Source organism: Ruditapes philippinarum, unplaced genomic scaffold, assembly GCF_026571515.1.
Source record: "Ruditapes philippinarum isolate M1 unplaced genomic scaffold, ASM2657151v2 ctg1489_1_1_1_1, whole genome shotgun sequence".
Taxonomy (NCBI): Eukaryota; Metazoa; Mollusca; class Bivalvia; order Venerida; family Veneridae; genus Ruditapes; species Ruditapes philippinarum.
In genome coordinates this window covers 11,499-29,096 of record NW_026862533.1, presented here as the reverse complement: position 1 = coordinate 29,096, position 17,598 = coordinate 11,499, and the positions used below count along the sequence as shown (strand labels likewise).

Here is a 17,598-nt window from a genome sequence, read left to right as displayed (position 1 = left end):
TCTTATTAACACTCTAGTGGCTGCAGTTTTGATGCAAATGTCCTGGAGAGTGATCAGGAAGGTTGGTTTGATGATTTCTGGATCAAGTCTAATAATGGTCATCTTGGGTCAAAAACGAGATCACAGGAACTAAAAATAGAAAAATCTTGTTGACACTGTAGTGGCTACTGTTTTGATCCAAATATCCTGGAAATTGATCAGGAAAGTTGTTTTGATGATTTCTGGGTTAAGTTTGAATATGGGTCACCTGCAGTCTAAAACTAGTACACTGCCCAAATATGGCAAAAACCTTGTTAACACTCTAGTGGTCACATTTTCCACTTGCTTGTCATCAAACTTGGTCAGGATGCTTGTCTAGGTAAATGCTTGAATGAGTTCGAACATGGGTCATCTCGGATGAAAAACTAGGTCACAGGAGCTTAAAATAGAAAATTCTTGTTCACATTCTATTGGCTACTGTTTTGATTTAAATATCGTGGAAATAGGTCTGAAAGTTTGTTTTGATGATTTCTAGGTCAAGTTCTAATATGGATTACATGTCATCAAAAACTAGGTCACGCTGCCCAAAAATGAATAAACCTTGTATACACTGTAGTGGTCACATTTTTATGCTCCCTGAAAAATTTCCCAAGCATATAGTCGCCTGGTTGTCCGTCTGTCTGTCAGTCCACACTACCGAATAGGGATATGGGGCCATCTTACTGTAAAGAAAACAATAGAGTTCATTCCGTAACAATGGAATAAGGGGCCATTGGCCCTCTATTTAACAAAAGAAAATAACAAAAGAAATAGCCCCTTATTCCATTTTGGCCGGATATTCGTCCTTACGTACGTGCGTACGTACTGAATTCGTGTCTGACCCATAACTTTGTTATTTGAAGTAGCCTTTTACAACTATTTCACAGAAATGATCACCGTATTGAGACAACATGTCACGGGCAACATTTGGGTTGCTACCTTAAAGGTCAAGGTCACAGCATGACCTTGCAGCAAAATGGTGTCCGGCCCATAACTTCGTTACTTGAAGTCGGATTTTACAACTATTTCACAAAAATGATCACCATATTGAGGCGCTATGTTGCATGCAACATTTGGGTCGCTACCTTGAAGGTCAAGGTCACAGCATGACCTTGCAGCAAAATCGTATCCAGCCCATAACTTTGTTATTTGAAGTTGTATTTTACAACTATTTCACAGAAATGATCACCATATTGAGAAGACGTGTCGCGCATAACATTTAGGTTGTTTTTACATTTTGAACTTTGTCTTTGACATAACTCTGACACTACAAGAGGTATACCTTCCTGTAGGGTTTCTTAATCGGACAAAAATCATAATCGATCATCAAAACAGTTCGAACATGGGTCATCTCGGATGAAAACCTAGGTCACAGGAGCTAAAAATAGAAAAATCTTGTTCACACTATTGGCTGCTGTTTTGATCCAAATATCCTGGAAATTGGTCTGAAAGTTTGTTTTGATGATTTCTAGGTAAAGTTCGTATATGGGTCACCTGGGGTCAAAAACTAGGTCATACTGCTCAAATAGGGAAAAACCTTGTTAACATGCTAGTGATTACATGTTTGACTCAACTGTCATGAAACTTGGTCAGGATGCTTGTCTAGGTAATTGCTCTGATGAGTTTGATTGGTCAGGTGAGCGATCTAGGGCCATCTTGGCCCTCTTGTCTTATATGTACACATTTTTTGAACTGTTGTTTTCCCTTAGCAAAAGCAACCAGTAATGTTTTTACACATGCACTATTTTAGATACAAATATGAGCTTTGTGGTATCACTCAGATTTAGATTCCTTGTCATAGAAAGTTTGATATTCAGATGAGTGATTTCAGGGCAATCCTGGCCCTCTTGTTGATTATCTTGTATATCCATTTTAATTATGTCAAGTAAATTTTGCTTAGAAGATGAATCATGTATTGAATTTATTTTTATGCCCCGAAAGGCTGCATATTAAAATCGCATCGTCTGTGCGCCCCACTTCATTTGTGTCCAGACTGTAACTTTGTCATACATTTAGAAATAGCTTGCCACAAATGTCTACCACATCGATACGATGTGTCGCGTCCAAGAACCAAGTCCCTACCTCAAAGGTCAAGGTCACACTAGTATTCTGAAGTTTCACTTTATCACAATAGTAAATAGGTACACACATTCGTGTCCGGACTTTGTCATGCATCTAAGGATTTAAAAATAACTTGTCACAAAAGACAATGTGTAGCGACTAAGACTAATGTCTGTCTGTCTATGCAACTTACACAACAATCTTGTCCAGACTGTAACTTTGTCGTGCATTGAGGGATTTTGAAATTTCTTGTCTACCACATCACTATGTTGTGTTGCGTCCAAGATCACACTTAAGTTCTATCACAATTAGAGATTATAGGTACACATTAATTTTGTGTCCAGACTGTAACTGTCCTGCATCAAAGGATTTTAAAATAACTTGGCATAAATGTCTACTACATCAAGACCATGTTTCAGGTCCAAGACCCATGTCCCTATCTCCAAGGTCAAGGTCACACTTATAATTTGAAGGATGTACACATTCCCGTCCAGACTGTTACTTTGTTGTTCATTGAAAGATTTTTGTCATGACTGCTTGCGGTGAGCTCAACTTAATTACCTCTTGGCGTAAAGTTCAGTGTATGTGTGTTCGTCCAAATTTGTCCGGTCTATATCTTGCTCTTTCTTTGAAGGATTTAAAATAATTTGGTACAAATTTTCACCATGATGGGAAGATATGTTGCACAAAAAACCAAGGTCCGCAGCTCAAAGGTCAAGGTCACACTTGGGGGGGTTAGCGCAAAACCTGTGTCGGGAGCTTAACTTCCATAAGCATGGAGGGATTTTAATATAACTTCACACAAATACGAGGGGTGTTCGGAAAGTTGAAGGACTTTTGCCGTAGTTTGATAAATAATAGGAATTGAAAAACAAGAAAAACACCAACAAAATATTTAATTCTTTTACAGCCAGCTGTAAATATTACAACAATAAGTAAATTACAAATAAAACAAAACATACACCGAAGCATACCCGGAGCACCCTAACGTCACGTCAGTGCTAAATATGTTAACGTCAAATTTTCCTGATCGTCATCAAGTCTATCCTTCCGGGATACAGTGCTGTAATTGCATTCCCAGCCTGTCCATGAAAAACACGAACATGTGTTTTCCGCCGCTTTTCTGAACCCGCACTTTCTTTTGAGGAGGACTTCTGGGAGTTTTCCAGACAGATGATTCCTGTTTCGACTCGGGATCATAGTGGAACAACCAAGTTTCGTCTGTAGTGATGATGCGATCTAAAAATGACAACTCGTTCCCTTCAACGCGTCGCATGAATTCTCGGCAACAGTGTAATCTGTGTTCCCGCTCATCGTGCTTCAGAAGTCTTGGGACCCACCTGGCGCTTACTTTTGACATATTGTCTTCTTTTAGGCAATCGTGAACGGTGGACACAAATACACCAAGTTCACTTGACATTTCTCGCACAGTGCATCGTCGATCTTCCTTTATCAGTTGCCGAACCTTGTTTTTTCTCCAGTTTTCACCACCGATGGTCGACTGCATCGCTTGTCATTCTCTATTGACTCTCTTCCGTTTCTAAACATGCCATCTAAATACAAGCGATCTACAGCATTTCTTTGTTGTACGAGATGCTTGAATCATTTTATATGTCTCCATTGTTGTCTTTTCTATTCCTACACAAAACTTGATGATTGCCTGACTTCAACGTCACCTATTGACGTCATTTTTCTCTTGATTTGTGTAAGCACCAGGGATGTTAAAACCGTTGTTATTCAAACAATTGTAACGATTTACGAGTAGAATTTTCGTGCTTTTTCGTGATGTTATCCATTGTTATTTAAGAAAATTATTATCAATTAAATATATCGGTATCATTAACTTAAATACGATAAAATCGGAGTGCTCCGGGTATGCGTTATGCGGTTTCTATAGAAACAAGTTTCGAGCGGTATTTGTCTACTCTTGTTAGTGAGCGTTATACTTCATATTGAGCACATATTTAAATTACATTTTGTGAAATATGGATAAAAACGCACCTTTAAGGAAAAAATACAGCAAAAGTCCTTAAACTTCCCGAACACCCTCGTATTCTCAATGGCGCGGTAAAGTGTCGCACGAAAAATTCAGGTTTCTGTGGCAAAGGTCAAGGTCACATTAAGGGTCAAAGGTCAAATAACAAAATAAAACATTCATTTGCTAGTATAACTTCTAGCTACATGGATGGATTTTAATAATACTTAGCGCAAATGTTCTCCATGTTGAGTTGAGTTGTCGCGTGCAAAATGAAGGTCAAGATTGTAAGAGGTCAATGGTCAAATAAAAACATTAAAAATTTGTCTGGTCTATATTTTGCTCATTTTTTAAGGATTACAAAATAGTTTAAGGCAAATGTTCACCATGATGAGGTAGAGTGTCACCGGAGTGTAACTTCTACATGAGTGGCGAGATTTTAATATAATTTGGGACAAATGTTCTCCATAGTGAGGCGGAGTGTTTCATGGTCAAAGGTCAAACTACAAATTAAAACATTCATTTGTGAGTATAATGTATAAGTGGTTAATTTTACGATGTGGAAAAATTTGTGATTTTGCGAATTGAAATTTTTTGCTAATATTTGATCATGCAAAAATTATTTCTTTTTAGGCAAACTTTCTTTTATCATTTGAAATCATATATTCATATAGCATCTTATATGAATAAGGTACTGAGATCATTTTTGTGCCCCGACTTTAGTGGCGGGCATTTAGATTTACCCTTGTCCGTCCTTCCGTCTGTCTGTCCGTTCTCTTTTGTGTTGCACGTAACTCAAAAAGTATTTGACCTAGAGTCATGAAACTTCACAGGAATGTTGATCAGCATGTGTAGTTGTGCACTTGGGTATTTCCGTGTGGATTTATTTAGTATTTTTAGAGTTATTGCCATTGACTTAGTAAAAATTTGCAATTTTCAACTTTTGCCGCATGTAACTCAAAAAGGATTTGACCTAGAGTCATGAAACTTTACAGGAATGTTGATCAGCATGTGTAGTTGTGCACCTGGGTATTTTCGTGTGGATTTATGTAGTATTTTAGAGTTATTGCCCTTGACATAGTAAAATTTTGCAATTTTCAACTTGTGTCGCATGATACTCAAAAAGGATTTGACCTAGAGTCATGAAACATTTCAGGAATGTTGATCAGCATGTTTAGTTGTGCACCTGGGTATTTTTGTGTGGATTTATATAGTATTTGTAGAGTTATTGCCTTGACGTAGTAAAAGTTTGCAATTTTCAATTTGTGTTGCATGTAACTCAAAAAGGATTTGACATAGAGTCATGAAACTTTATGTGAATGTTGACTAGCATGTGTAGTTGTGCACCTGGGTATTTTCGTCTGGATTTATATAGTATTTTTAGAGTTATAGCCCTTGAATTAGAAAATTTAGCAATTTTCAACTTGTGTCACATGTAACTCAAAAAGGATTTGACAAAGAGTCATTAAACCTTATGGGAAAGTTGCTCAGCATATGAAGTTGTGCATTTTGGGTTTCGCTTGTGGATTTTTCCAGTATTTGTATAGTTATTTCCCTTGACTTAGTAAAACCGTTTCATTATGTTGTGTTATTTGTTCCTTGAGTGCTTGAGTTAGAATCAACCAACTTTACAGGAAAAATGATCAATATCACTAAATTACAGGAATAATGATCAACATCACTATGAAGCTTTGCATGTGGATTTTTTGATGCTCCCCGAAAAATTTCGGGGGAGCATATAGTCGCCGCCTTGTCTGTCCGTCTTTCCGTCCGTCCCCTTTTCTTGTCCGGGACATAACTTTGAAACAACAAGAGGTATCAACATGAAACTTTGTAGGTAGATAGATCTCATTGAGCAGGTGTGCATTGCACAAGAACCGTAACTCTGCCTTGCCTAATTTTTGAATTATTCTCCTTTGTTTATTTTTACACTTTGAACTTTGTCCTGGACTTAACTCTAAAAGTATAAGAGGTATCAACATGAAACTTTGTAGGTAGATAGATCTAATGGAGTAGGTGTGCAGTGCACAAGAACCGTAACTCTGCCTTGCCTAATTTTTTAATTATTCCCCTTTGTTTATTTTTACACTTTGAACTTTGTCCTGGACTTAACTCTAAAAGTATAAGAGGTATCAACATGAAACTTTGTTGGTAGATAGATCTCATGGAGTAGGTGTGCAGTGCACAAGAACCGTAACTCTGCCTTGCCTAATTTTTGAATTATCCCCCTTTGTTTATTTCTCTCTTTGAACTTTGTCCGGAACATAACTCTAAAACTATAAGAGGTATCAACATGAAACTTTGTAGGTAGATAGATCTCATTGAGTAGGTGTACATGCTCAAGAACCGTAACTCTGCCTTGCCTTATTTTTGAATAATTCCCCTTTGTTTATTTTACACTTTGAACTTTGTCCAGGACATAACTCTAAAAGTATAAGAGGTATCAACATGAAACTTTGTAGGTAGATAGATCTCATTGAGTAGGTGTGCAGTGCACAAGAATCTTTACTCTGCCTTGCTTAATTTTTGAATTATCCCCCTTTGTTTATTTTTACACTTTGAACTTTGTCCCGGAAATAACTCTAAATGTATAAGAGGTATCAACATGAAACTTTGTAATTGAGTAGGTGTGCAGTGCACAAAAACCGTAACTCTGCCTTGCCCAGTTTTTGAATTATCTCCCTTTGTTTATTACACACTTTGAACTTTGTCTGGGACATAACTCTAAAACTATAAGTGGTATCAACATGAAACTTTGTAGGTAGAAAGATCTCATTGAGTAGGTGTGCAGTGCACAAGAATCGTAACTCTGCCTTGCCTTATTTTTTAATTATTCCCCTTTGTTTATTTTTACACTTTGAACTTTGTCCAGGACATAACTGTAAAACTATAAGAGGGTTCAACATGAAACTTTGTAGGTAGATAGATCTCATTGAGTAGGTGTGCAGTGCACAAGAACCGTAACTCTGCCTTGCCTAATTTTTTAATTATCCCCCTTTGTTTATTTTCACACTTTGAACTTTGTCCAGGACATAACTCTAAAACTATAAGAGGTATCAACATGAAACTTTGTAGGTAGATAGATCTCATTAAATAGGTTTGCAGTTTGCAAGAACTGTAACACTGTCTTGCCTACTTTTGGAGTTATTGCCCTTTGTTCATTGTTACACTTTTAATTTTACCCGGGACATAACTCTGATATCATCAGGAATAGATAGATAGATCTCATTGAATAGAAGTGCAGTGCAAAAAAACATAACCCTGCGTTGCCTAATTTTGGAGTTTTTGCCCTTTGTTCATTTTTTTTATACTTTCCTGTGTCCAGAACCTTCTTGGGGAGCATCACCCGGTTTAACCGGTTCTTGTTTCAGTTTTGTTGCCCTTGACTTACAGTAGTATAAATTTGCAATTTTCAACTTGTTCATGCATAGCTCAAAAAGTATTTGACTTGTAGGCCTGAGGCTGAAAGTTTACAATAATGTTGGTCAGCATGTGTATGTACTTATGCACCTTGGGGTTTGCTTTTGGATTTATTCAGTATTTATAAAGTTCTTGCCCTTTACTTAGTAAACGATTTTTAGTTTTCAACTTGTGGCACATGTAGTCCAAAAAATATTTGACCTAGAGTCATAAGATTGACAGAACAGTGGCGAGTGGTGGCACCCCTGTCCTATGGACACATTTCTAGTTTCTCATGGTTTGTTTAAGTTTGGTTTAAACAAATCACAAATGTTTTAATGAAAAAATATATGTGTTAATAACACAATAGATAATCCATATAACAAAAATGTGTTTCATAATATGACAAAGAAATGTGTGATCAGGTCCTTTTATCAAACTAACAACGGATATTTCAAACAATTATATAAATAATAAAGGTGTTAAACAACTGAATAGAGCGATTACAATAAAGGCATATTCTTAACATAAACTTTCTTATTTAATGATATTGTAAAAATAGTATTAAATTCAAGAAATCGTATTTTTACAAATATTTCCGCACGCTAAAAGTCCACTTTTTGACATTCGCAAAATTTTTATGACGCATAAATATCCACTTATGGCCTTCTATGTACATGGATTGATATTAATATAACTTGGAATAAATGTTCTTCATGGTGAGTGCAAAATGAGGAGGACGGACAAAACCCCACCAGTTAAAACCCCACCACTCAAATTTTTATAGAGTGGACAAAACCCCACCACTAAATTTTATAGAGTGGACAAAACCCCACCACTAAACTTTTTTAGAAAAATTTGATAATCAGCCCTGAAATGAATAATGCCCTCAGGCTGAAGCCCTCGGGGCCATTATTATCCCCCGCTGAAAAGGCGGCGGGGGATATAGTAATAGTCTCCGTCCTTCTGTCCGACATTTTTGTCCGGAGCATATCTCAAAAAGGATTTGAGTTATCAACTTGAAACTTCATAGGTGGATAGACCTCATTGAGGAGGAGTGCAGTGCACAAGAATGATAACTCTACCCTGCATAATTTTTGAGTTATTGCCCTTTGTTATTTTTCAAAATTAATTTTTGTCCAGAGCATAACTCAGAAAGCCTATGAGATATCAACATGAAACTTCATAGGTGGATAGATCTCACTCAGGAGGTGTGCAGTGCACAAGAATGATAACTCTACCTTTCATAATTTTTGAGTTATTGCCCTTTGTTATTTTTCATACCTAATTATCCCCCGCCGATGGAATCGGGAGGGGGATATAGTTTTGGCGTTGTCCGTCCGTCCGTCCGTCCGTCCGTCCGAATTTTGTTTCCGGAGTAGTTCTCTGCAACTAATGGCTGGAATTCAACGAAACTTTATGGGAATGTTGATCAGCATGTGAAGTTGTGCACCTGGGTATTTTCGTCTGAATATTTTTAGTATTTTTAGAGTTATTGCCCTTGACTTAGTAAAACGTCCGAATTTCGTTTCCGGAGTAGTTCTCTGCAACTAATGGCTGGAATTCAACGAAACTTTATGGGTGGGAATGTTGATCAGCATGTGAAGTTGTGCACCTGGGTATTTTCGTCTAGATATTTTTAGTATTTTTAGAGTTATTGCCCTTGACTTAGTAAAACGTCCGAATTTCGTTTCCGGAGTAGTTCTCTGCAACTAATGGCTGGAATTCAACAAAACTTTATGGGAATGTTCATCAGCATGTGAAGTTGTGCACCTGGGTATTTTCATCTGGATATTTTTAGTATTTTTAGAGTTATTGCCCTTGACTTAGTAAAATTTTGTAATTTTTAACTTGTGTCGCATGTAACTCAAAAAGTATTTGACCTAGAGTCATGAAACTTTACAGGAATGTTGATCAGTATGTGTAGTTGTGCACCTGGGTATTTTCGTCCGGATATTTTTACTATTTTTAGAGTTATTGCCCTTGACATAGTAAAATTTTGCAATTTTCAACTTATTTGAAAATTGTGAGATCCCTTCTTGATGCCTTGAAAATGGCAATGAAGTCTGGAGATTAAGATGTTTTTACATCTAGGTGAGCTATTGTGATCCCCCACCGTCCGTCGTCGTGCGTCGTCAGCAATTTCTTTTAAACAACATCTCCTCAGAAACAAATGACTGCACAGCAACCAAACTTTACAGGAATGATCCTAGGGTGGTCCCCTGCCAAAGTTGATCAAATGGATCCGGTCTGTTGCATAAGTAGGTCACAGGGCCAGAAAAGGAGTTTCAAAAATGCAAAATTAAAAAATCTTGTCTGAAAGTACAAGGCCTAGAGCTTTGATATTTGGTATATGATATAACCTATAGGTCCTCTACCAAAATTGTTCAAATTTTAGCCCTGGGGTCAAAATTGGCCCCACTGCAGGGGGTCATAGATTTTCCTTATATGTATATAGTGAAAACTTCTTCTTGTTTGAAGGTACAAGGCTTCAAGTTCAAAGAATATTACAGTTTATGCCATGATTAATATATAAATAAAGCCTTATGTCTTCAGTTGTTGTGTTAATAATAACCAGTACTCGGCGGGGGATATAAATTCAACGAATTTGCTTGTTTTTCATCTGAGTGGGGCATAACTCAAGTGTTTAAGATGTCAACATGAAATGTCATAGGTGGATAGATCTTATTGAGGAGGAATGCTGTGCACAAGAATGATAACTCTTCCCTATACAATTTTTGAGTTATTGCCCTTTGTTCTTTTTCATACTATTTTGTCCGGAGCTTATCTCAAAAAGTATTTGAGTTATCAACTTGAAACTTCATAGCTGGATGGATCTCATTGAGGAGTGCAGTGCAAAAGAACGATAACTCTACCCTGCATAATTGTTTAGTTATTGCCCTTTGTTATTTTTCAAAATTAATTTTTGTCCAGAGCATAACTCAAAAGGCCTTTGAGATATCAACATGAAACTTCATAGGTGCATAGATCTAACTCAGGAGGTGTGCAGTGCACAAGATTGATAATTCTACCTTTTATAATTTTTGAGTTATTGTCCTTTGTTATTTTTAGTCCCCTACCGGTTTAACCGGAGGGGACTTTAGGTTTACCCTCCGTCCGTCTGTCTGTCCGTCTGTCAGTCCGTCCACAAAACTGGATCCCGCGATAACGCAAAATGTACTGAAAATATTTTAATGAAACTTGATATATGGATAGATGGCAGTATGGAGATTATGCACGTCTTTTTTTTTTCTTCCTATGTTGAAAATTCTGGTTGCTATGGCAACAAATAGCCTGAAAATATGGCAAATTGAACACGTAAACTGGATCCCGCGATAACGCAAAAAGAACTGAAAATATTTTTATGAAACTTGATATATGGATAGATGGCAGTATGGAGATTATGCACGTTGTTTTTTTTTTCTTCCTATGTGGAAAATTCTGGTGGCTATGGCAACAAATAGCCTGAAAATATGGGCAAATTGAACACATAAACTTGATCCTGCGATAACGCAAAAAGTACTGAAAATATTTTTATGAAACTTGATATATAGATAGATGGCAGTATGGAGATTATGCACGTCTTTTTTTTTCTTCCTATGTGAAAAATTCTGGTTGCTATGGCAACAAATAGCCTGAAAATATGGCAAATTGAACACATAAACTGGATCCCACGATAACGCAAAAAGTACTGAAAATATTTTTATGAAACTTGATATATAGATAGATGGCAGTATGGAGATTATGCACGTCTTTTTTTTTCTTCCTATGTTGAAAATTCTGGTTGCTATGGCAACAAATAGCCTGAATTTCAAGATTTCTGATTTAAATTTTTCAGCTTTTTCACTATAAGTTCTTTATTTCTTAAGGTGTTTACTTCAAACTTTAAATATAAGTTTCTGGTCATCAACCACATCATATGTGACAAGGTTTACAACTCTAGCACAAAAATTATCAGTATTACCTCCCTTGAACTTAGAATTTTTATGAAAAAAATGTTGTCTTTTTTAAATAACTTCTTTATTTCCTAATGTATCTACTTCAAACTTCATATATATGTTTCTTATTATCACTCAACATTTTTGAGAAGGTTAAATACTCTAGCAAGACTATTTCCAGAATTATGTCCCCCTTGAACTTAGATTTTTTTCGAAAAATTGGTATTTTTCACTCCAACTTCTTCATTCATTATAGGATTTACTTTAAAATCCCACATCGTAATAATATGACAAGGTTGTATAAACATAATTTCCTTACTAGGAAGGGAAACTTAACACATTACTGTGATATAGACAAACTTAGAACTCAAAAGATTTAAGTTCATTCATGTCATTCATTCACTGGTAAAATTGACTGGCCAATGGCCCATCAGAAAGTTGCTGGGGTTCTAACCTGTAGGGGACTTATGGATTGCTTGCAATACTATGATAATTGCTTGTTCATACTTAATTTTTCAATTCAATTTTTTTCTCAAAAAGTATTTGAGGTATCAACTTGAAACTTCATAGGTGGATAGATTTTACTGAGGAGGGATGCAGCACACAAGAATGATAACTTACCCTGCATTATTTTTGAGTTATTGCCGTTTGTTATTTTCAGCCATCAGTATTCACATAGGTTTCAAATCTGTAATCACTATAGCCATCAGTTTTCATTACCAAAAGACCTCTTCAAATGGATTTATTCTGCTCTACTACATATACATTCTTCCAATGAGCAAACACATTTGGTGGGGGATGGCCATGTTGACATGGCTCTTGTTCATTTTGGGGGCCCGATTATCACCTTCCGGCCCTACTCTGCTGTGTATTAATCTCTTAATCAGGGTTGCCAGCGGACTTGAAAAGTCAGGGAAATTGGGTATTTTTTCAAGGTCAGGGAATTGTCAGGGAATTTTGAAATTTGGTCAGTGAAAAATGAAAATCCTGAAAAGTCAGTGAAAAGTCAGGGAAAAATTATTTCAAAGGTCGAAAAATATATGCATTGAAGGTCTTTCTTGGCTATGGCAGTCTTTAGGCATTTAACATTTGACTTTATCACTCTCACGGTTAAGCATTAAATTCAAATAACAGTAAACTGTGATATTAAGAAGCATTATATGTTAACTTAGTGATTATAAATCCCATTATTTACCTTAGAACATAATTCAGCCTAAAGACTGAAAGGCTTTGCAACCCTTGCCTCTAGAGCTGACTAATATGTAATTTCTGTTGCATAACTTAACCAGTTTCCATCATGTTTGCAAGACAAATCCTCTTGTACAATATCTTAGTGTCAATGCAAAAAGCAAAGCAGGTTATATGCCAATATGGTAGTTTGGTATACATGTATACTGACTAGATTTTGTTAGTAATTAAAAGCCCTTCTTTGCATTGCTTTGACACTAAGAAATTGTACAAGAGGATTTGTCTTGCAAACATGATGGAAACTGGTTAAATTATGCAATGCTATGTTTTTCACACTAACTTTTTTCACACTTACTTACTTCACTCATTCAAAGTCTTTAATTTTATAGTGATTATTTCATGATATGCCAAAATAAGCCCTATGGTCTTGTTTTCATAACCAGTGGAGTTTATCATGATGCCTTATACAAGTAACTTTGTTAAATGCTTATTGTTCTTATAGTTTAGAGATGTTTGAATTTTAAGTTTTGTCATACAAGTATTACTCTTCTTGTCTTTGGGTTTTATGAGTTACTACTAGGAAGGAAAGAGTGACTTATGTGATTTCTAATACAGATGCTTATATTATGATTCTTCTGATTTTCATGTCATATGTTTCACATGTTTCACTGACCAACAGTCACACTGTGTTTGAATAAAAATTGTTAAGAATAGTAGAACACAATGTTTGAATCATTACTTTGATGTAAATGTTTTATATTTTGGAAAATAAATACAAGTTTACATGCAAAAATATAATGGGAGGATTGGACGGCTATAGGGGAGGTCAGGAGGCCGTTTATGTGTTTGACGATTTTGGTCAGTGAAAAACATGAATTGGTCAGTGAAAAGTCAGGGAAAAGTCAGGGAATTTTATTTCACCAAAGTGCTGGCAACCCTGTTAATGCAATGCACAAGAACCATAACTCTATCGAAAGTAATTTCGAGTTATTGCCCTTTGTTACTTTTCCATTGCTTTTTTTTGTCCAGAGAATCAGTTGTTATCAAAATTCAATTTTCTTCTTATTTTTATGCACATGGTTTAAATTCATAGCTGTACATCAAAGGACAAGAAAGAAGGTCTTATTTTCAAAATTTAGGTCACCTGATATCAAAGTTAAATGTTACAACTAAAACCTATGCATATGGTCCAAAGTTCATGGCTGTACATTTCAAAGGACAAGAAGGTTATTGTCCCCTTGTGCAGGGCAAATTTTGACCCAAGGGTTTAATTCAGACTATTTTGATACAGGTCCACCACGCAATGTTTCATGTCAAATATCTAAACTGTAGCTTTCTCCTATTCAGGAAACATTTGTTTTAGTTTTTATAACCCCCAAAACGAAGTTTGGGGGGTATATAGGAGTCACCCGGTGGTTGGTTGGTCGGTCCAGCGGTCCATTGCGTTTTCCTTGTCAGGAGCATAACTTGAAGACTAATGGTTGGAATTCAATACAACTTCATACAATGATCAAGCACATTGAGAGGAAGTGCAGTGCACAAGAACCATAACTCTATCTATATTAATTACAGAGTTATTGCCCTTTGTTACTTTTCCATTGCTTTCTTTTGTCCGGAGCATAACTTGGAGACTAATGGTTGGAATTCAATACAACTTCATACAATGGTCAAGCACATTGAGAGGGAGTGCAGTGCACAAGAACTGTAACTTTATCTTGACTAATTAAAGAGTTATCCCTTTTGTTACTTTTCCTTGTCCAGAGCATAACTTGAAAACTACTGGTTGGAATTCAAAACAACTACAATGATCAAGCACATTGAGAGGGAGTGCAGTGCACAAGAACCGTAACTTTATCTTGACTAATTAAAGAGTTATCCCTTTTGTTACTTTTCTTGTCCAGAGCATAACTTGAAAACTACTGGTTGGAATTCAAAACAACTACAATGATCAAGCACATTGAGAGGAAGTGCAGTGCACAAGAACCATAACTTTATCTTGACTATGTACAGATTTATTGCCTTTTGTTACCTTTTCTTGTCCAGAGCATAAATTGGAATTCAAAACAACTTCATACATTGGCCTAATATTCATTCACAATATAAATATAGAGTAAAAACTTTTAAATCTGCTTTGAAAAAGGCTAGAGGTTAGATATTTGGCTGGAAACATTGTGTAGCGGACTTCTACCAAAATAGACTAAATTATACCTTAATTACATAGATCAGTGGACCTAATTTGTTCTAATTATAGCCATGGGGGGAAAAATTGGCCCTGTACCAAGGGGCATAGATTTTCCTTATATGTATATAGTTAAAACTTAATAATCTTGTCTGAAGGTACAAGTCTTATAGCTTTAAAGCTTAGATATTATTTATGTAATATCATCTGTAGGTCCTCTACCAAAGTTGTTCAAATTTTGCCCCTAATTGGCCCTGCCCCTGGGGGGTCATAGGTTTTCCGAATATGCATGTAAAATAAAATCTCCTCTGAATTGACAAAGGCTAGAGGTTAGATATTTGGCTTTATTGTGTAGTGGACCTCTACCAAAATAAACTAAATTATACCTTAATTACATTGATCACTTTGTAAGCACATGGCGTAATGTCATACAGTTGTATAAAAAAAACAACCTCGCCTACGGCAGTGTACAATACATTTATATATAGTCGAGACGGAACTTTATTGATAATACGTCAAGATTTTGACACTGGATTATCGGAATAAACGGTAGATGTAGTTACTACTTTGACATTAGGGCAGTGTGGCGATGATTCAATGTGGTAAAGATTAAAATATGATTCTCTTTTATTTCAGTGAGGAGAAGGAAGAGAAAGACACAGATAAGACACAAACTCCAGGAGAAAGAAAAAGTAAGAAAAAGAGGAATAGAAAAAAGAAGGCCAACAAGAAAAAACTAGCCAACAGTGTAGGCAGTCAAGATAGCAGTTTAGCTGAGCTAAATGTGAGTAAGGAGGTGAAAAAGAAGGCTACAGAGAGACTAGAAGTTATTGATGGTTATTTTGATGCACAGATAGAAAAGAAAACAAACAGGAATGGTGATAAAAACAAAAGTGAAAGTAAGTTTGGTAAAAGTGATTTAGAAATTGAAAAAGACGGTGTTGGAATAAAGGAGAGTGATAGTTATAGAAATTCTAAAAAAAGGAAAACCGAAGAAATAGATTCATTAGTAAATATGGATTCTGCCAGAAGTTCAAGAAAGAAAAAGAAGGGGAAAAAAGTGGAAGAAAAGGTTACAGTTAATGCTGACTTAGAAAAAGTTACCAGTGATGAAAAAGTTGAAAGTTGTGAAATGAAGGCTGAAAATCTGTATGAAAATGAAGGTAGTAACCGACCTGATGTTAAAAAGAAGAAAAAGAAGGATGGACAAAAAATAAAATTATCTGAGGAAAGACTCAAAGCTTATGGAATAAACCCAAAGAAGTATAAGTACATGAAAAAGGAAGAACTGTTCCAAATTCAGCCTAAAGTTAGGTAGTTGTCCACATAGGAAAAAGACGCATTTGGCCAAAAACAAATAAATGAATTACAGTCATCGCATGTGCAAGATGAATTTTTAGAAAATAAGAATTACTGTATTCGTAGAAAAGATTTTGGCCAAAAACAAATAAATGAATTACAGTCATCGCATGTGCAAGATGAATTTTTAGAAAATAAGAATTACTGTATTCGTAGAAAAGATTTTGCGCTTTTTAAGTTAGCACTTTTCTCGGTAGACATGGTATAACAGCTGTTATGTTGTTATAATAAAAAGCGATGTACAACAGACAAGGTCATGCATCATAAACGTAGCATCAAAAAACTAATTTAGGCCGTAGCAATTTAATTTTAGCAGTTACTACAAATCCGTGAAAGTTTGTCTCCACGAAAATGCCGACGTGAAAATCGCGAAATATTGTATCCCCGAATATTTCTAGGAATACAGTAATACCTAAATGCTCCTTATTCATGTTATAAAAATATATTGATTAATTGTTATATTGATGTTTTTTTGTAATTAAGTAAACAGTTTTTAAAATAGTATATGAAAAAAGATTTTATTTCATCAAGAATTGAATATCTTTGTGTAGTTCACTGTTACTATGTATACTGGTTCCAACACATAGATAATCTGAACACTAAGTTAATATTGTTTTGGCGTTTTCCATCCGAATTTCGTTTCCGTGCTAGTTCTCTGCAACTACTGGCTGGAATTCAACTGAACTTTATGGGAATCATCAATATCAGAAGGAGATGCACATATCCTCGCCTTGTTCCGGTCCGACCCTTGAACACAGAGTTATGGCCCTAAATTACAGATAATGCAAAAAGAGCAATAATCGTTTCCGCGTTTATTCTCTTCAACAACTTGCAGGTGTTCAACAAAACTTTATGGGAACCGTCAATACCAAGAGATGATGCATATCCTAACCATGTTCCGGTCTGACCCTTCAGCACAGAGTTATGGTCCTTGATTAGTTTTGCAGTATGCATATAGAGCAATAATCGTTTCCACGCTAGTTCTCTGCAACTACTGGCTTTATGGGAACTATCAATACCAAGATGAGATGTGCATATGGTAGCCTTGTTCCAGTCCGACCCTTCAACATAGAGTTATTGTCCTTGATTAGTTATGCAGTATGCATATTAAAAATGTAATGTGAAATAATCTTTTCCCTTGCTTTTCTCTAAAATTTAAAAACAACAAAAGTCCCAAGAGAGATCCAATTTTGCATCCTGTCCCCTTATCAATTTTTTAGGGCCCCAAAATTTTCGCAGATGAAAAAAGCATAATCTTTTCCACCTAGTTTCTCTGAACTAGGGCGGGAATTCAAAAAACTTAGGGGGCCCAATATACAAGGGGGATGCGCAATATATTGCCTTGTTCCAGTCTCACCCTTAAAACCAGAGTGGGGCCCTTGATTGATGCTTTTATATGGAAAGTTCTTTCCCCGGCTTTTTTCTCCCTTTATTTTGGGAAAATTAAACAAAACTCATGGGAACCTCAATCCGGTAATGAA

The 17,598-nt window shown here is 35.9% G+C and overlaps 1 protein-coding gene across 1 annotated transcript in view; it reads left to right on the top strand.

Annotated features, from left to right (window-relative positions):
* The window catches only part of LOC132719389 (protein KRI1 homolog), a 171,878-nt gene extending 154,751 nt beyond the window's left edge, over positions 1-17,127 (top strand). Inside the window, exon 14 of the mRNA XM_060703150.1 lies at positions 15,395-17,127. Within this exon, the coding sequence (XP_060559133.1) occupies positions 15,395-16,076 (682 nt within the window). The 3' untranslated portion in view covers positions 16,077-17,127. The remainder of the gene's footprint in view (positions 1-15,394) is intronic.
* The last annotated feature ends 471 nt before the right edge of the window (positions 17,128-17,598 follow it).